Source organism: Malania oleifera, chromosome 1 (genome assembly GCF_029873635.1).
Source record: "Malania oleifera isolate guangnan ecotype guangnan chromosome 1, ASM2987363v1, whole genome shotgun sequence".
Lineage (NCBI taxonomy): Eukaryota > Viridiplantae > Streptophyta > Magnoliopsida > Santalales > Ximeniaceae > Malania > Malania oleifera.
Window position 1 is genome coordinate 144,715,639 of NC_080417.1, and position 20,681 is coordinate 144,736,319.

Consider the following 20,681-nt stretch of genomic DNA (forward strand, 5'->3'; position numbering starts at 1 on the left):
AATTCTCAACGGGAAGATTTTTTAAATGGATTTCTTGGACACTACTCTTTTGAAAAACTTGAGGATTACTCCAAGTAAACTTGGGGGGCAAGGAATTACTTTTAAACATCTATAAATACCCCAAACTTCAAAAAAGTTTACACTAAGAAATTTTCCAGCAATCAAAGTTCTCTAAAAGCTCTCAATCTCTCTTGTGTTCGTCCTACTTCAATTACTGAATTGCTGCTGATACAAATTCCGAAGTAGAGCCTTCAAAGTCTAAATCTTTCAATACTTTAAAGAAATATTTGGTGATCTAAATTCAATTTGAGCTTCAATATTTTTATATTGATTTACTTTGAAGTATATTTGTATTGAATCTTGTACTAATCAACTCTACTGTGAGAGTGTTTCTTGCACACAAATCTTTCTTTATCTTGTTTCTTATTTATAGACGATTCAAGGCTGTAGAATCGTTGGATCAAATAAGGGAATATCGTTTGGAGAGGCGAACTCTAGCCTAAAGGAAGGAGTGGTTGTAATCGATAACTGAACTAGTGAACCCTTTGGTGGTTTGTCAAAGGCGAGGACGTAGGCTGGGTATAAGCCAAACCTCGTAAAACCTTGTGCCTCTCTCTTTCTTCCTTACTCTTTATTTTTCAGAAAAATTTACAATCTGCGTGGATGCTTTAAAATTGATAAATTATGAGTGTTTGGTTGTTAAATAGATTGGAAGTTAATTGGTTTTAACTCGATCAACATTGATTGGATTATAGTTGACTCTAGTATTATGTATTTTGTGGTTATGAGAATGATGATTTACATTTACTGCTGCTTAGGTTCCGCTGTGTATGACAGGTGTTCCCATTACTCATGGGTTTTGGATTGACTATTTTATTTATTTTATTTATTATGTTTTATTATATGATAAGATAAGCAGGTCGTTACACATTAGGTGTAGAAGTGTGGACTCCCCGTACTTACAAACTGAAAAGAAAGGAAATAACTATTTCGATGAATTCTGGTCCTGATTCAATGGGTGATGTCCTGTTATGTGTGTCCGTGTCATCAAGCGCTTATGTTATATATGTTATATATTACAATTGTTGTGTAAAATGTAAGATTATAATAAGGAATTTTTCACTTTTAACTTATTGGATCTCGTGATTTTGCCTTTTAAAAAGTGCCTTTTAAGATTAAAATCAACTTAAATCTTTGTTATGTAATCAAGATCTCTCTCCTAGTACATGCCTAATGTGGAAACAAGGATTGTGATATATTTGCTTATTCTAGCTCCCTCGATTGCTAGAAGAGCTCACATTTTTGTATGAGAGCCATCCATATGACATTACTTTAGGATGCTCTAATCCAATAAATTAAAAAAAGAAAGAAATATAAAGTATAAAATTAACTTGTTTGTTTAATATATATTTAATGCTTGGTGAGACCTTATCTATTTTGGCCCCGCTTACAATTTCAAAAGCACCTCGTAAGCTTAAAACTTAAACTATAATCTTCAAGATGTTCCTAATTTATACATTTTTAATGTAGGATTGAGTCACACTTACAATGCATGTACGGGAGGTAACCCAACCAATTCACCACTAGACTTTTCTATTACTAAAAGACAGTATATGTATGTAATCTCCTGTACTCCAGTTTCTTCCAATTACTCTTGAGGGTTACTACCAACTGTAAACTAATAGGATTTTAGCATCTGTTTGTTTAAGGATCCATAAAGTTGTATCTGCATCTTTGTTTTTTAAGACAAAAATAGAAAATTATATTATAAGTGTTTTGTATTCAAAAAAGTGTTTGGATGTAAAATTGGATTCAAGTTTAATTTTCTATAATGAAAACACAAAATGTGTTTTTTGTAGTAGCTAGATGGATTGGGGTGGCTAGTGATGCATCTTTTGGTGGTTAATTGGTAGCGGTAGCTTTTGTTTATTAGTGTCGATTAGTGGTGAGATGGTTGTTAAGCGATGGAGGTGATGGTAAGGGGTGGTGGGAAGCGGAGATGAGTAGTGATTGGTTTTGGAAAGTTCGTTCAATGGTGGTCCATAGTTATATAACGTGGTTGATGGTCGGTGGCAGTGACTCATCCTTTTATATAATGTGGACCAATTAATTAAGTTAAATATCAAGAGACAAGAGTTGTAGTTAAAAGAAACAAAAAGTTATCATTATTGAAGAGCCATAGTTATAATCTTTAAAGAAGTAGAATTACAATTTTGAAAGAACTAGAATTAGAATTAATTATTAATGGCAAAATTATAATAATTCTACTAATTTCAGACGATGTTATAAATATATTATTATGCAACAACTTTGTAGTATGGTATGAGGGTGCTGTGCTCTTGAGTTTGAAGCAACACTCCATAATTTCAATAGTTTAAAATTGATGTGACCAATCAAATTTTGGGAATGAGTGTGAAATTCGATTAATAGCTTAGAGTTATAAACTTTCAAATATAAGGGCTGCTAATACAAACTTTTTTTTTCAAAATCTTTCTGACAACAAATCAATGGCTAATGGGTGGGACGATATGAAATTTAATCAATATTAATTTATGAACTATTAGTTTAATTACCCTACAAAGTAAAAAAAAGAATTAGTTGGGAGAAAGACATAAATAAATTACCAAAACTTCAGCCAACTCGCAAAAATATTTAAAAAATAATATAATTGTGCTTCCAACCTTTAGATGTGGGAAGATTTTGATGTGAGTGGACCCTAAAAGATATATCGCGTATGTAGCAAATTGACTTATAGCGTCAAAATTAGGAAAGTAAAAACTGAAGACGAGAGAGTGAGGAGGTTTTACTAGTTGTTTGCTTGTGATATATAACAACAAAAAAGGGAATATATAATGGAATGAAAGGAGAATTTAATCAAATAAAGTTAATTGAGTTTGATTCATAATTTGTTTAATAATATAAATAGTAGTATTTTGAAAGTATGAGTGACATATGAGAAGGTTCACATATAAGTTAGTTTTTAAAAAAAAAAAAAAAAATCAAAAGAAACCAATGGACGAACGACACATAATCAGCCTCAAAGCAAATTCTTCTTTGTCCAATATGGATTTGAAAAAATTTTTGATTTTTCTTTCAGGCCAGTGGCCTTTAATTTTTGATTTTCTTATAGTAGCATATTTGTTTTCAATTTTTACTGTAGATGTATAGTTTAAAGAAAGGCATCTACATCACAATTTTGTTTTATTTTTTTTATAAAGGAGAAAAAGAGAAATTACTAAATAAAAAGAATACACATAACATTTTGAAATGATAGTTTTTTTTTTTTTTTTTTTTTTTTTTTTTTTTTTTTAATTTTTTAATTTAAATATTTTAAAATATAAAGCAGGCGGCGTTTGTTTCCGTCACAGAGGCTGGAGCCTTCCTCCCTCTCATGCTCTCACAACCTCACACCTCCCAAACACGGTGCGCCGACATGCTCTCCTGAGTTGGCGAGATCCAATGCCTTCTCCCACTCACACGCACAACACACTTTACCTGCTGTCTGCTGGCACGTGCCAAGCCACGGCTCGCAGCTCTTCAATTCCCCCGCCCCCAGATGCCAAAACCACCCATTCCCACCTGAAATTCCCAAGAACTCCGGCCTCCGTACCGGCGATGCTCCCACCTCTCCGGTCTTCGTCTAGGGCTTATCTTCAGATCTAGAGCGTTCCGTAACAATCCAGAAAGTGTTAGATTCCTCGAAAGTTCCTCATGGAGTCGATACTGGCTCGGGCTTTGGAGTACACACTCAAGTACTGGCTTAAATCGTTCACCAGAGATCAGTTCAGGCTTCAGGGACGCACCGTACAGCTCTCCAATTTGGGTAATCGTCGTCGTCGTTTTTGCGCTTGATTAGCTTTAAATTTGGTGATTAGATGTCTGATTAGGGAATCATGCGTGATTTGGTCGGTAAATGGTGTTGATGTCGTTGGAACTTGACAGATATAAATGGAGATGCTCTGCATTCCAGCATGGGACTGCCGCCGGCGCTGAATGTGACGACGGCAAAAGTCGGAAAATTGGAGATTCTGGTTGGTAATTAACTTCTTATGGGTATGATTGAATTTTGGGATTTTTGATAGTTTTGTTGATTATTTTTCACTATGCGAGTATGTTATCATTCTGTAAAGAGAAGACTTAGGGCATTGCTTCAATAGAACACTGTTGTTGTTGTTATTTTACAAGTCACATATTTCGAAAGGAAGACGTTAATGCATTTGATTTTAGCTGTCTAAATCTGGAAAGGCTCTTTCAAAATGCTTTGAACGTTGTTAATATTTTGAATCCAAGAGGTTGCATTATTGGGGCTTGGTAAAACAACCGTGCAATTAAAACTGCCTAATGCAATTAAACCATATAATTTTGTTGGGGTGAACTTTCCAGTTCTAGAAACCAAAACTAACATTAAATGTATGATTTGGAACATTCTATGCTTGTTAATTTTAAAATTTTTTTGTAATTCAATGTTTTTTTTGTTTTTGTTTATTGTTGTTTATAAATTGAAATTGATTTATTGATTGTTTTTCAATTAACTTTTTCATATTTGTTGGTGTTCTTTTGTTAGCTGCCGTATGTAAGTAATGTACAAATAGAGCCGATTGTTGTTCAAATTGATAGGCTTGACTTGGTTCTGGAGGAGAACAGGGACTATGATGCATCTGGGAGCTCTAGCAGGCAATGCTACTCAACTCTTGCTTTTATTTATGTTTGAGATTGGAATAAATTTTTGCGGATCTCTGTTAGAGATTGATGTTTGTATTAGTAATTAAGACAGCTCACTCTCCTATTCTATCACATGCAGTGCCCAGTCATCCACTAGCTCAGGGAAGGGCAGTGGTTATGGATTTGCTGATAAGGTTTGTCTCTGTCTCTCGTCGGGTCAGCTTATCTAATTTGGTATCGAGAAAGTTGAAGTACAAGTTTTTATTTTTTGATCAGCTGAAAGTCCAAGTATTGTCCAACATGAAAAGAAATATGAGATTTTTCCTTACCTTCCTCCTATATTTGATGGGTTGAATGCATGCATGTCAACATTGGCATGTAAACCCCCATACCTTTAGAAGAAATACAAGACTCCATTTGTGCTTTGTTTGCCTTCGCTCTATCCCTTTTATTACCTATTGTTTATGCAGTCACCTTCTCAATTGCATTGCCGTTACTCTGCGATATACTTTTAGATTTGTGTGTGCGTGTCTGTGTTTGGGGGGGGGGGGGGTTGGGTAAGTGAGGAGGAGGGCTAGTGAGGTTTGAACTATGCTAAAATATAAGGCAGGATGGGCCCTTGACGCTGCTACTCACTTTGTCCTCAGAATCTTATGAATCAATTCATGTGTATTTGGTGAAGGTCTTATGTTAGGTGCAAGGTTGAGCCAACTCTTCTTCATGTGGGCTCAGGAGTTGGGGCTCCCCCCATATGCAGACATGCTCACATCACAATTTAAGCTAAATTCACTGACCCTTTATGCCTATCAGATTGCAGATGGAATGACTATAGAGGTACACACTGTCAACCTTCTACTTGAAACTCGTGGTGGCTCTCAACACCAAGGAGGAGCAGCTTGGTAATTTCTTGTTGCCTTGACCTCTTATTATATTTATATGTTTAATTATCTTTGTGTTTGTATATGGTCCGTTGTTGTATTCTGTGCCTTGTGAATTCACTGCTACCTCATACCCCTAACTGTTCTTTTTTCCTTTGAATTTTGTTCTTGGTTAATGTTACTATGAATGTTGTTATTTAAGAGAGTAAAATGGTGATGTGTCTGATGTGTGTATATCAAATTATGGAGAAAATTTTCACTGTATGCTCGATGATGCCACACTGCTACTACCATATGAGGGTTTTTAAGTATAAGCAATGCTTAAGTGCAGTTTCAGCTTTTGCTGTTTCTGATTTTTAAAAAACACATTAGCTGCAATTTACAGAGTTATTGTAAAAATATTAGTTACTAATAAGAAGATACCTCTTTTGTTTCCTTTTTTCTTCCTTTTTTTTTTAAAGAACTTATAACAATATTTTCAAAATTATTGTTAATTAATTGTTGCTAATAATTTTAATCTAATTTGATTGCTTTTGAAATATCTAAAATAAAAAAGATCAGTTCTTATGCTGGGATTTGTTTTCTCTCCCAACCAGGGCTTTTGGGGGGGGGGGGGGGGGGGGGTTGTGGTGAAGATATTAGGTTGGAGTTTGCTAAGAGCAGGGACAAAAATGGTCTAGGAGAAATAAACAAGTGCTCCATATCTATGACAACAAGGGTTATGAAGAAGGGCCTCTTCAATCTTGGATAAATTGTTTTAGATTCTTTATTTATTCTTTTCTTTTCTCTTTATTTTATTTTCATTTTTTAGTATTGAAGACTTTTTGTGCTCCTGTAGCTTGTTCCTTTTTCCTCTATATCTTAACAAAGTTTCTTTGCAATACAAATGTTTTGTATATTAAGCTCCTCACAAAATGCTGTTAGAAACCTTTTCCCTACTGATTTACCAAGAGTTCATGTTTTCTCTGTTTCTGCATAGCTGATAGAGTTATAATTTGCACTTGCTGCTGTTGATGGCAATCAAGGTTTTAAATTTATATTTCAACTAAAATTTCACGCTTCGAAAATATGGAAATTTTGATGTCGACATCAATTTCAATTATGAATTTTAAAAATGATGGGCATATTCGTAAAACATGAGATTTTTTAAACAAAAAATTTAGTAGACATAATAATGCAAGATTGAGAACTAAAATCTTGCAAATGAATGACAGTTATGTGGTGCATAGGGTGCAATATATGTGATACAGTAATCATATTAACATTTTCAATTTATAAAAATGAAATTAAAATATCAGTTAAGTGCATAGGGTGGAAGGAGCATTCTTCACTTTAGGTAGTCATATTACCCTTGTAAATGCCTGTCTATCTTCTATCCCTTTGTACTACCTTTCTCTCTTTAGAATCTTTGTGAGATTAGTGAGGAGGCTTGAGAAATTAATGAGTGATTTCTTTAGTGTTGGAGAAGGGTAGTAGTGATCATCTTGTAGGTTGTAAGGCTACTTGTAAGCCTAAAAGGGTGGGAGGCTTGGGTCTTGGTAACTTGGTGTCCAAAAACATCTCTTTGGTGGGGAAATGGTTATGGCACTTCCCTTTAGAACCTATTCTCTTTGGCATAAGGTAATTTGCAGTAAATTTGGAATGCTACAAAATGGATGGGGTGTTAAAGTGGGAATTAACATTACTTATCTAAGTCCTTGGAAGTTTGTATCTTAGATTTATGATTATTTCCTTCCTAAAGTGCATTATGTAGTTATTCACTTTTGGGAGGATCGTTGGGTGGGGGAGATGAGTTTGGCTAGTACTTTTCCTTGTCTTTTTCATTTGTCAAATCTTCATGACACCCCGATTTCTGCTTTTCTTCTTTTGCAAGAAGATGGGCATTCTTGGAACTTCCATTTTGGGAGATATCTAAATGAGGGAGAGATTAATGAGATGGTTCTTTTGACCAGGCTGCTCAATTCTTTCATGTTCATTTGGGTAGTGATAATAGAATTTGAAGTTTAGATCTTTTTGGGGAGTTCTCTTGTATATCTTTTTTCTCCTTCTTGACTTGTGATTCTAACTTTCTGAGGAGGATTCTTTTGCTTTGCATCCGTTGATTTGGAAATCTAAAACTCCCTCAGAAATAAATTCTTTCATTTGGACTGTGATACTTGAAAGAGTTAATACCAATGATTTGATTCAGAAGAAGAAGACCTCATAACGCCGTCCCCTGACATTTGCGCCCTTTGCATAAGGAGTGAAGAGACTTGTGCACATCTCTTTTGTCGTTGCCCTTTCACATAGGCTATTTGGAATAAGTTATTTGGTATATTTGGTGAAAATTGACTCTGTCCATACACTTTGAAGGCTGCCTTTTATACCATAACTTTTAGGGGTTTGGCAAAGGAAAGGATAGGAAAGCTCTATGGCATTGCACCGTTATGGTTATTATTTATTGTGTTTGGTTGGAAAGGGACACTAGCATATTCAAAGGTGTGGCTACTACTAACAATTTTCTCCGGAGTAGAGTGGTATATCTTGCGTCGCTGTGGGTGTCGGCAAATGGTTTATTTTTTTAATCATGTTTTTTTGGAAGACTTGCAACGGGATTGGTTGGTCCTATTACATTGAGTTTAATTCTCTATTTAGGTTGCATTCTTTGTAACTAGTTTTAATTGATGTAAAGGGAGGTTTTCTTATTCTCCTTGTCTTTTCTTTTTTCTTTTCCTTTCTCTTTCTAAATTTCTGATGTACATTCTCATCTCTAAAAAAATTATGTGTAAATGCAACTATTACTTATTTGCAGTAAATACGGACTTCTCCAAAACAGGTGGGATGCTAAAGTTAAGGTTCTAATATTACATATTTGAGTCCATCAAAATTTGTGTCTGAGGTTTTTCACTCTTTTCCTCATCTTTGGTACACTGTTTGCAATGGGGAGAGAAGCTGCCCTTGGGAGGATCATTGGATAGGGGAGGTTCCTTTGGCTGTTGGGTGTCTTTGTCTCTATTGAGTATCTTTCCCCTATCTCTGCTTTCTTTCACTTGCAAGAGAGTGGACATTTCTGGGATTTCATTTTGTGAGGAACCTTAATGAGAGAGAGACCAGCAAGCTTGCTCCTTTGCTTGACGGACTTCGTACTTTTGGCTCAATTGGGGAGTGACAAAAGAGTTTGGGGTTTAGATTCCTCTGGGGATTTTTCTTGTAAATCTTTCTTTCCTTATTTGATTCACATTCCTACTGCTACTCCTTTTGCCCCTCAATCTTTCGTTTGGAAAGCCAAAGCCCTCCTGGATGGAAGGTTTCATGTATAGTTTTCTGTATCCGGAAACACAACATGCAATGAATAGAATTCACCTTTCGTTAAGGTGTTTTCAAAAAACCTTGTTTTTAGAAACATATCAGAAAACACCCATAAAAAATACAGGTGTCAGGAAACAATTTAAAGGTATTTCCATGTTTTTGAGTACAATTTCCCAGATGCAATAAAAACAAGGGTATGGGGGTATAACCCATTTTTTAATAATAATAGTAATAAATTAATAATGATAATAATACTAATAATGATAACTATTACTATTAATTTATTAACAAATTGGTACTTGGATCCAACCTTAACCATACACAGTCCACTGGTTTTTCGTTTTTGGGAACAATTTCAAAAGCAGCTAAACAAACGCAGTTTTGATTGAGTGTAAAAAATACATGATAATTCTGTTGCTTTCATTATACAGAAACTCATTTTTGAATCCTTAACCAAAAGTGCCCTTAAGAACTTGGATACTCCTCTTTAACTTGCTTTGGAATAGAGTGTGGTGTTTCTCATGTTGCTGTGGGTTTTGGAGAATGGTTTCATACACTTTTGGCTGATCTACAGTGGGACTGGGTTGCTTTGCTTGAGTAGAACTTTTTTGTAATTTTGTTTTCTGGCTTTCAAGTTTGTCCTTTTTACTATTGTTTTGGGAGGATATCTATCCTATCTATTTTCTTTTATTTCTTTGCCTTGTTATACTCTTTCTGTCTCTCTCTCATAAATTTCTTTGTTTCCCTAAAAACAAATTGTAGCTGTTGGATTACCACTTCACCTAAAAGCATAAACTATTAGATTGTGGGCCAACAATGTATACCAAGCCTTAACACTCTCCCGTACGTGCTGCCTGATTGCATGTGAAGAGATAAAAAATGATAAACAACAGCAATTTAAGGGAGTAAGGTAATTTTTATCAAACAAACCATAAATGTGGATAACAAGACTAACACCCAGGACCTCTTGGCAACCGTGGCTTTGATACCATGTTATACTGCTTTACCTAAAAACTAAAGCTATTAGGTTGTGGGCCAACCATATATATCAAGTTTTAACAGTTGCTAATATCTAAGTTTAATTTTGCTTAAAATTTCAAAAATCTGAAAGTCATTATTCATATCCTTCTAATAATCTTCATAAGAAAATAGAAGATTTGTTAAAGAGAAATTCAATTTTGGGTTTTGAATCTCAAATTTCAAAATCATGGAAATTTTTATTTCACAAACAAATTTCTGAAAAATTTATCTAAATTTCGAGATTTTGAAAAATTTTGGATGTTGTGGAAATTTTGTAAGACAAAACTTAACTATCATTTCAATTTTGTGGGTGGTGGAAAGCAGAAATTTCCAAGAGAAATTCATGGAAATTTAAAACCATGATTCCATGGAGACATGTTGGCTGGTCAAACTTTTGCAGATGTGTCATGTGAGCAATTCTTGGTTTATTTGCTTCTAGTCTGTCTGGCTTATTAAGCTCCTCGCAAAATGCTGATAGATTCCCTAGTGGCTTGCCAAGAGTTTATGAGTTGTGTGCACTTGGAAATTTGCAATATTTGATGACATGTGTCTTTGTGTTGGTTATATTTTTGCAAATGTGTCATGTGATCAATTCTTAGTTTATGTACCTATAGTCTTACTTGCTTCGCTGGTTCATATTTAATATCTAATGTATGATGCCAAGCAATGCTGTTTACACTATAACTAACTGACTATAGTTTGAGTAATTTTATGACAGAGCCTTGTGCATAAATCTTATGAACTTGCAATTTAGGCTATGTTTGAATTTTAAAATTCTCAATTTTAACAATTTTATGTTGTTCTTTTTCCTGTCACAAGGGCATCACCTCTGGCATCTGTCACTATACGCAACCTTTTACTGTACACCACTAATGAAAATTGGCAGGTGACTACTGCTGCTTTTGCCCATGGCCCATGCAATAATTTGTTAGCTTCTTTCTTATGTGGAATTCCATAAGTGATCAATTTTCCTGCAACAGGTTGTAAGTCTCAAAGAAGCGAGGGACTTCTCCAATAGCAAAACGTACATATACGTGTTTAAGGTAATTATACTACTTCTCTCTCTTTTCTCATGGGCAACGCATGTGGGCCCTGGGATATTTCTTTTATACTAAACATTTTGTGTTATTATTGTGCCGCTCCCTTCAGTTTGGTCACTATATGAATTTGCTTTCTGGTTTTTTAAATCAGTCAATTCGGCCCCTGAACTTCTTCTATGTATCAAATAGGACCTTCCATTCAACGATATTGTAAAGTTAGAGGAGGACAAGCATCAGAGTCCACACCTGTAGACTAATAAGCGACTTGACTAATTATATAAAGATGGATTTGCTTTCATGTTTTCTCTTAAAATCTGCAATATTCTTTATTTTATCTACTGTTCAAATTAATCAAAGAAACTCAAATAAAGGACATATTAGGTTTCATGAGGAAAGATGAGGGCGAATGTACCTTTTCATAGATAGTCAAGTCAACTGTGATTTGCAGATGTGGTATGCCTGTAATCTACAATTTAATAATTTTGTTGGATGAAGGGTCTTGTTTGATATGTAGAAAAAGTTTGGATCCTCATCCATCAATTTAAAACCTTAGGGGCAAATTGATTTAGCGACCAAAATGGGGTACAGTAAGAAATATGCTGAACTTTATTGGGGTGTCTACAGAAACTTGAATGGGAATCTTTATCTATCGACCTTCTGCCTCATCCTGATATGTTTGTGGATCCTCATTTAGCGTCTTCTCAAGAGGGAGCAAATAGGAGAGATGAGGATGGTGCAAAGCGTGTTTTCTTTGGTGGAGAGCGGTTTATAGAAGGAATATCAGGACAGGCTTATGTAATGCAAATCTGACACCATCAGTGACTTTGCTTCTTTTTAAAGAGGATTTTTTGACATGGAACATTGTATTCTTTATGGATTTATATGGGATGTGCATATCTCCTGACATTGTGCTCATGGTCAGATTACAGTCCAGAGGACAGAACTGAATAGCCCTGTAGGGCTTGAGGTTCAATTGCATATTCCAGAAGTTGTTTGTCCTGCTTTAAGTGAACCTGGTAAGTAAAATGCTTCCCGTTTCTAAACCTGTTTATTTATTTATTTAATATCCTGCTTCTTTTTTTGCGTTTGAAGTACCCATGTTTAATTGGTATTATATGGAACGTGGAATTGAGGTACCATCATGTGAGCAGGTCTGCGTGCTCTTCTTCGCTTCTTGACAGGATTATATATTTGTCTAAACAGAGGGGACATGGATCCAAAGGCTCAGCAGGTTTAAGTTGCCACTGTTGTTGATTGAACAATTTTATAACTGAAAAAAATCTACCATTCTGACTTGTCAAGCCTTCCCCTCCCTACACCTCTCTTTTTCTCCACACAGCGATCAACAGAAGCAGCAGGGCGTTCCTTAGTCTCCCTTGTTGTGGACCACATATTTCTCTGCATCAAAGATGCTGGTTAGTTTTGCTTCCCGCTTGAATTATTTTTAAGCTTCTGGCTTACCATAACAAAATATATCTTGACACAAATTAGAATATTAAGCTCATCTTTTTTTAATGCTATTCTAATATGCTTGTTTGTTGCTAGTACATAATATTCTCATCCAGGCTACATTTGTTTACTTTACCAAACACTGTCCAACAGTTACATTTTGCTTGCAGAGTTCCAGCTTGAACTTTTGATGCAATCACTTTTATTTTCTCGGGTATTATTCCATTTCACTTTAATTTTATTTAATTTTCAACTGACAGCATCTTTGCTTCATGGTGGGTAACCATCAATCCTGTCTTAAGCCAACATTGTCAATAAGCATTTTCTGTCCAGTTTATTATCTATCCTCTTAAAGCTCAGTAGATCACTGGATTTGTTTTATGTCTTCTATTGCTTCTGCAGCTTTTTGGCACGATCGTAGATTTTTATTTTATTTTTAAATTTTCCATTTTGCAATTTCACGTGTGGAGTTGTTTTGCAGGCTAGTGTTTCTGATGGAGAAAATTCCAACAACTTGACTAAGATTATGGTTGGTGGGCTATTTTTAAGGTATACTGTGATGTCTTTCTACTCCTAATAATTTCTTGCCTCCCAATACTGGAGTTAGAATTAAGTTAAACTTAATTTAAATTTAAAATTTTGATACATGTATCACAATCATATCGCATCATATCGTGTGAGCAACCGGTATCTTAATTGTTAAATATGTATTAAAATTTTCTTCCTCATTGTTGGTATCAAATGAAAATTTATTTATTTATTATTTTTTTTAAGGGGACCTTTTAGTAAAGTAAATAGAAAAGTCTAGGGAAAATAAGAGAGACTTGCATATGGTTTTTTTGATTTAGGGATCTTCTGGAACCATATGTAGAAGTGCTTTTAGAAAAAGTGCTGAACTAGAAAAGTGCTGAAAGTTATAAGTTGTTTGGTTGTGTTTAAAATAAGTGGTGTTTGGATAGTTACTTTTATTATAGGGTACTATATGATTATTTTTAAACATATTTTAAATTACAAATATTAACATTTTTTAGGGTAAAAGATACCTCCCTTGAGGTTTGGCAAAAATATAGAGACCTCCCTTGAAGTTTCAAAAATGCCACAAACCTCCCCCGAGGTTTCAAAAATGTTATAGACCGCCCTTGAGGTTTGCCAAAAAGACACAAACCTCCCCTAAAAGAGCTTGTCTTTTTGCAAAATACGAAGGGAGGTTTATGTCTTTTTAACAAACCTTAGGGGAGGTCCTTGGGAATTTTAAAACCTCAGGGGAGGTCTCTGAAATTTTTGAAACCTCAGGGGAGGTCATTGTCTTTTTGACAAATCTCAAGGAAGGTTAGTGCTTTTTGCCCTATTTTTTAATTAAAAATTTCATTAATAATTATTTTAATTATTTATAATTAAAATTTAATATTTTCTATTAAAAAATAATAGAAGATTATTATTTTTAGTTAACAATAATTTTGTTATTAATTTATATTTACAACCTATTACTATCGTATTAAATTATGATAAAAATAATATTATTAATTAAATTCAAAATTTTAATTTATTTGATGTTAATTTAAATTAATAAATATCTCTTGTTTAATTTAGAATTGAATTGTAATAACTAATATGTCATAATACATAGTAAAATAATATAGAGTTGTTTTAAAATATATTTTGGATAAAAATATCAATATTTTATCAGTAAAAATTTAAATGATAATTATATTAATTTTATAATTAAAATTTAAATATTTATATAAACTAAAATAATATAATATTTTTTATTAATTAACAATAATGTTGTTATTAATGTATATTTATAACATATGATCATCTCATTAATTTATAAATAGTACTAATAATTAAATTAAAAATTTTAGTATATTTAATGTTAATTTAAATTTATAGATGGTTTTTTATTCATTCCAGAATTTAATTATATTTTATTAATAATTAACAGTTTATAATGCATAAAAAATAATATATGGTCAATTTTTAATTAAAAATTTAATTAATAATTATGTTAACTGTTATTTTAATTAATATTTAAATATTTTTATTAAAAAAATAATATAATATTAGTTTTTGATTAAAAATAATATTATTCTTGATTTATATTTTTAACATATGATTATCATATTAATTTATGTTACAATAATATTATTAAGTATTTTAATTTTTAATAATAATTTAAATTAATAGATGGTTCTTCTTCATTCCAGAATTGAATTTTGTTTTAGTAACAATTAATATATTATAACACATAGTAAAATAGTATATGATAATCTTTTAATGTATTTCTATATTTATAAAATAGCCACTAGATTTTAAAATTGATCCTGACTATGAATAGTGCTACTTATAAGTGGCCAAAAAGCTATCTTAGATTGCTTCTCAAAATTCACTTAAATAGTTATCAAAAAAATGGTTTTGGAAAAAGCACTTTTTTGAATAAGTGTTTGTTGTAGTACAAACCAAACGCTAGTTTTTGTAAAAGTGCTTATTTAAGTGATAAGTGCTATAAAAATTTTTCGTTTTTTTTAAAAGTGCTCCCAAATGGGGGTTTAGAAGAGAGGCTATTATAGGGCACCTAGGGAAGTTCTATAGTAGTTTTTAGGGAAAAGGGTATATGTAGTAGGTATACTGATGGTATTTTGGATATGTATGATAGAACAATGACTAGGGTGAGGACTAGAGGTGAATATTGGGAATATCCAATCACTGTAGGTGTATCTCAAGGATATGCTTTGAGTCTTTATCTTTTTGTCCTAGTGATGGATGAACTTATGAGTATCCAAAATGAGTTTCCATGGTTTATGTTGTTTGTAGATGATATTGTATTGATTGATGAAACTAAGGATGAAGTATAATCTCTTAGTTAGAATTATGGAAAGAAGCTTTAGAATCTAGAGGTTTTAGGATTAGCTGAAATAAGATAGAATGTATTAAATCTAATTTCTATGGTAGGAGGAATGTTGGAGGAAATATTTAATTTGATGGTCAAGAAATTATTATTATTATTTTTGATAGCAATGATCAAGAAATTAATAGCAATATGAGTTCTTGACATCTTGGATTTATTGTGCACGCTCATGGAGAAATCGAGGATGTCTACATAAGAGTTAAAAGCTTGGAGGGTAAAATGGAGAGGTGCTTCAAGCATGTTGTGTGATCATGGAATACCCTTAAAATTAAAAGAAAAAGCTTATAGGACGGCTATAAGAACAATTATACTATATGGATCGAAATGTTGTGCAACAAAAGAAACAACATATACTAAAAGTAAAAGTTGTCGAAATGTGAATACTGTTGAATATTTGGCTAAAATGGAATACCTTATCACAATGATTGGACTCTCCCTCTATTTATAATATATGTCAAAGTACATACAAATAACCGTAATGCTATTATTACTAATTCTCAATTGTTAACATAACACACAAACTAATAGTGCTAAATAACTAATATAATAATCAAGACTCTTCCTCAAACTGATATATCATGCACCTAGCTTGTTACAAATGAATTTAACGCGAGCCTTACTCCCCCCTCCCTCCCCCTCTAAAAAAAAGACTAATAAATAAATTAGCAAGCTGCAAATTAAACTTCACATGAGTGGTGGTAATAAGTTTCTACACAAGTTTCTTCCGAACAACTGGTAATCAACTTCAATGTGTTTTGTCCATTCATGGAAGATTGGGTTGGAGGTATGAATGGCAACTTGATTATCACACATCAGATCCATAGACTGAGAATGTGGAAGACCTAGATCTTCCAACATGTTCTTTAACCAAACAAGTTTTTCACATGTAGTATGATCCATGACCCTATACTCTGACTCAGCACTTGACCTGGACACCGTAGTTTGTTTCTTAGTTGTCCAAGTAACCAAATTTCCACCTACAAAGATACAATATACGGTTTTGGATCTTCTGTCGAAAGCTGACCCAACCCAATCTCTATAAATATATCCTTGAATGTGTGTGATCTCAATCTTAATATAAGAAACCTCTCCCAGGCGCACCTTTGAGATACCTCAAGATGTGAATTATTGCATCCTAGCAGCTTGTTTTTGGAGAATAAAAAAATTGAGTCACTGCACTTGTTGCAAAAGATATATCCTGCGAAGTGAACGTGAGATAATTTTGCGTTCCAACAAATCTCCATTATCGTCCTGGGTTGGGCAACAATTCATCTATATGTGGCACTAGATTGTTGTTATGATCCATAGGTGTATCAACGAGTTTGGATCCCAATAGTCCAGTCTCATCTAAAAGATCAAGAACATATTTTCTATTTGACAAGATGGTTGTGGTACGACCATACGAGATCTCAGTACGACCATACGAGATCTCGATACTTCTATGTCCAAGAAGTACTTCAATGGTCCCAAATCCTTTGTCTAAAAATTAGTTTGTAGGAAATGCTTTAGTCTTTGAATACCTTGATCATCATCACTAGTAATCACAATATCGTTCATGTACACAATAATTAGAATCTTTTTGGTTAGAGTATGACGATAAAATAAAAAATGATCTATTGTACACCGTTGAAGGCCAAACTTAAGTACTATAGTATTGAAGTGACCAAACCATGCCCTTGAAGACTATTTTAAATCATATAGTGGCTTCTTGAGCCAACACACTAAGCCTGACACCCCCTTAACAACAAATCCAGGTGGTTGCTTCATATAGACCTCCTCCTGAAGATCACCATTGAGGCCAATGGCAGGCGGTGTCTAAGGAGATGAATAAATGCATTGAGGCAAGTGTGGCAACAAGGGAGAATCTGTTCGAATAGTCCAAGCCATACATTTGAGTATTTGCCTTGGGGCCTTTTTGGTATCGTTGTTGTTTTTTGTTTTTTGTTTCTATTTCTCCATAGTGAAGAAACAAATTATAAAAATATGTTTGTTTATGTTGTCAGCAATTTGTTTTTGTTGTCGATTTTCAATTGTTTGCCAAATTATTGAAAACCAGATTTTATGGTTTTCAGTTAGTTTGGCAACTTGTTGCCAGAAATTTTAATATCCAAAAATTGTTTTTGGATTTATTTATTTGTTTTATACACTTTTAAATTGGAATCAAAATTATGATCATATGAAGTTAAATATAATCAAAATAAAAATATACGTAAATTTCAAAAAATAACAATAAAATCAATTACAAAATGTTTATTCTATTTTTCAATTATCATGTCTAAAATTTTTATTGTAAAGTGAATTTTGAAAGTAGAACAATTGAGCAAAATAATTATAATAAATTTTATTTTTATTGTACTAATTTTTTAATGTGTATTATTTGTAATTTTATTATTTTAATCGTATTTTTAAATTATTATTTGATTTAAAGATGAAAATGAGATTTTTTAATTAAGTTGTAAATTTGTATTAGTTTTATAAATGTTAACCTAACAGGTTGTTGGTTTCTAGTTTTTAGTTTTTGTTTCTAGTTTTTGGTTTTTATTTCTCTAATTTCTGATAGTTATACGAAACGACGCCTTAGCAACAAGGCATGCCTTCAATCGAGCTGTGGAACCATTTGGATTAACTTTCATAGTGTACACCCAACGAAAACAAACCATAGACTTATAAAGAGGAAGACATACCAATTGCCAAGTATCATTATCCTATAAAGCGTGCATCTCTTTTATCATTGCATTCCTTCACTTAAAATGGGTAGGGCTTTAGAAATAAACTTGGGAAGAGTAATAAAAGACAAAATACTAACAAAACAGTATGAGGGTGACAGGAAATTATAAAAAACAAAATTAGAGATTGGTTGTTGGGTACAAGCGTGTTTACCTTTTTGAACAACAATAGGGGGATCAACCACTTAGGGAAGAGGATCATCTGTTGAGGGAACTGGAGACGTAGAAGTGGAAGCTGGAGGAGGCTTTCCTCCCTTGAGTTGTCGTGTGTAAACTTGCAGATTGGGATGATCAAAGCAACGAGGACTCAAATTGGATGAAGATGAAGGAATACAGGACGAAGGAAATAAGTTAGGATTGGGAAGGCTAGGCAGAGGAAGGGACTCATCAAGGTCAACAAAACTCAAGGAATTAGAATAGTACAGTGTAGACTCAAAAAATGTGATATTAAAAGAGAAAAAGAGTCGATGTAAAGTGGGATATATTTTTTGAGTTAGGAATAATCCAAAAAATACATTTGATAGCACGAGGATCCAATGTATCGTTTCTTGGATTTAACTAATGAACAAAAACACAACCAAAAATACAAAGAGAGGAAGGGTAAACAAAGGAGCCTCAGGAAGATAATTGAATATGGGATTTTAGCACCAAGAACAGAAGATGACATTTTATTGATGAGAGAACAATTGGTGAACACAACATCACCCTAAAAAACTAAGGGGACTTTTATTTGATACAATGGGTTGGAGTGACTTCAAGAATATGTCTGTTTTTCTGCTTTGCAACTCCACTTTGTTGTGGAGTGTGGGCACAAGATAATTGATGGATCATGCTAGAGTTTGTCATATAGGTAGTGAATTGAGTACGGAAGTACTCCTTAGCATTTTCACTACGAAGTATCCGAATTGATATATCAAATTAAGTCGTTATTGGAGATAGAAGGCAAAAAAAATATTAAAAAACTTAGAACAATCTTTCATTAAATATAACCAAGTCATTTTGGAGTAGTTAGTGACAATAGTAACAAAGTATTGATACCCCAACTTTGACATGACATGACATGACTAGGACCCCAAACATTGGAATGGACTAACATAAAAGGGCTAATGGCTCTTTTTTTTTTTTTTTGACTCGGGAGGCAAAGGGAACATGATGATGCTTTCCTAATTGACGAGATTCATAGTCGAGGTTAGACATGGAACTCAAATTAGGAACTAACTGTTTTAACTTGTCCAATGATGGATGACTAAGGTGAAATGGATTTGATGTGGTGTGGCAGTGGCACTGCAGATAAATGAGAGCAGAGTGACTCGAAGTAGTAAAGTCCACCAGCCTCACGTCTTGTGCCAATTGTCTTCCTTGTTTTCAGATCTTGAATGAGAATAGAATCAGGAAAGAAGGTTATAGAGCAATTTAGTGAATTTGTAATACTAACAAACTTGATATTAAAGGGGGATTTAGGAATGTAGAGAATAGAAGAAAGAGGGATGGAGGGAGTAGGATTTACCATGCCTATTCTCTTAGCAGCAATAGTGGGCCCATCAGCAAGGGTAACTTGAGGTAAATTTGTAGAATACTGGAGAGTAGAGGAGAAGTTGGTGACACCTGTTATATGGTCAGTAGCAGCAGAGTCAATAATCTAGGGACTAGTGGGAGGGATACTGGATGATAGACAGATGGCATGGTTACTTTTTGAGCAAAAGTTGCAATGTGATGAGATGCTTGTTGGGATGACTGATACTGCGGGAACCTTGAATAGTTTTCCTCTGAGACAACTATAGTATGCTGCTCACTCAAACAAGTAACTTACGTGGGACACACTTTTGGGATTTGGGAACTCCATCCCAACACACATACAACCTTGATAGAGCAGTAGAATAAAAAAACAAAGAGGACAACATGTTTTTTGAATTCACCAACTTGATCCCAACATACACAACCTTCAACAACTGATGCAAACCACAAGCTCACAACGTATGAATAAAAAACACAGAAAATACCACTATTTGAGCCCAATAAACTCAATAAACATTGACAACAGCTTTGAGAAGCATCAAACAACCATTCCATGGATGTTTTAAATGAGCAACTAAAAAAGGTGAGATTTTGGACAAGAAACATCATGAAGCACTTCAATAATATGTTTATATAGGGGATTTGGGCACCGCTGGAAGAATTCAGGCCAGAAACATTCCTTAAATTGGCTTCAAGTGCTGGCGTGTGGGGCCGGCCCTGGCAGCCTTCGACTGGCACATGAGGGCGCGTGGGGAAGTGTCTGGAGATTGGATTTCAGTGGGGGGCAGATCAGCGGTGTCTGTGGGTGACTATGGTGTTGTTTTTTGCAAAATCTATACTGGATTTTGTGTTCTTGAACTGGAATCGTCATCCAGGAATTTTCTGGCGACAGCTCTGGCTTCCGGCAGCTGCTGACTGTCTTTTAGGGTTATAGTGTTGCTGGAAATTCTTCTATGATGGTAGACATGCAGCGGATTTAGCATTTTATGCTTCAGTTTTGATGGTGACTTTGAAAATTAGGGTTTAGGTCTTAGAATCATGCTCCGATACCATGTTGAATAATTGGGTAAAATGGAAGACCTCATCACAATGATAGGTCTCTTCCACTATTTATAATATATGTCAAAGTACATTCCAATGACCACAATACCCTTTACTAACTCTCACTTGTTAGCTTAACACTCACTAATAATGC

At 33.9% G+C, this 20,681-nt stretch overlaps 1 protein-coding gene across 2 annotated transcripts in view; it reads left to right on the plus strand.

Annotated features, from left to right (window-relative positions):
• Window positions 1-3,367: 3,367 nt before the first annotated feature.
• LOC131145155 (uncharacterized) overlaps window positions 3,368-20,681 on the plus strand; it is a 48,161-nt gene continuing 30,847 nt past the window's right edge. The window contains exons 1-13 of one of the 2 annotated variants that reach the window (XM_058094261.1): window positions 3,368-3,823; window positions 3,943-4,031; window positions 4,565-4,674; window positions 4,802-4,856; window positions 5,473-5,561; window positions 10,668-10,734; window positions 10,829-10,891; window positions 11,513-11,683; window positions 11,811-11,904; window positions 12,040-12,119; window positions 12,228-12,303; window positions 12,508-12,551; window positions 12,819-12,886. In XM_058094261.1, the coding sequence (XP_057950244.1) occupies window positions 3,712-3,823; window positions 3,943-4,031; window positions 4,565-4,674; window positions 4,802-4,856; window positions 5,473-5,561; window positions 10,668-10,734; window positions 10,829-10,891; window positions 11,513-11,683; window positions 11,811-11,904; window positions 12,040-12,119; window positions 12,228-12,303; window positions 12,508-12,551; window positions 12,819-12,886 (1,118 nt within the window). In that variant the 5' untranslated portion in view covers window positions 3,368-3,711. Of the gene's footprint in view, window positions 3,824-3,942; window positions 4,054-4,564; window positions 4,675-4,801; window positions 4,857-5,472; window positions 5,562-10,667; window positions 10,735-10,828; window positions 10,892-11,512; window positions 11,684-11,810; window positions 11,905-12,039; window positions 12,120-12,227; window positions 12,304-12,507; window positions 12,552-12,818; window positions 12,887-20,681 lie in introns of those variants that run through there. The other variant, XM_058094271.1, reaches the window with a different exon arrangement.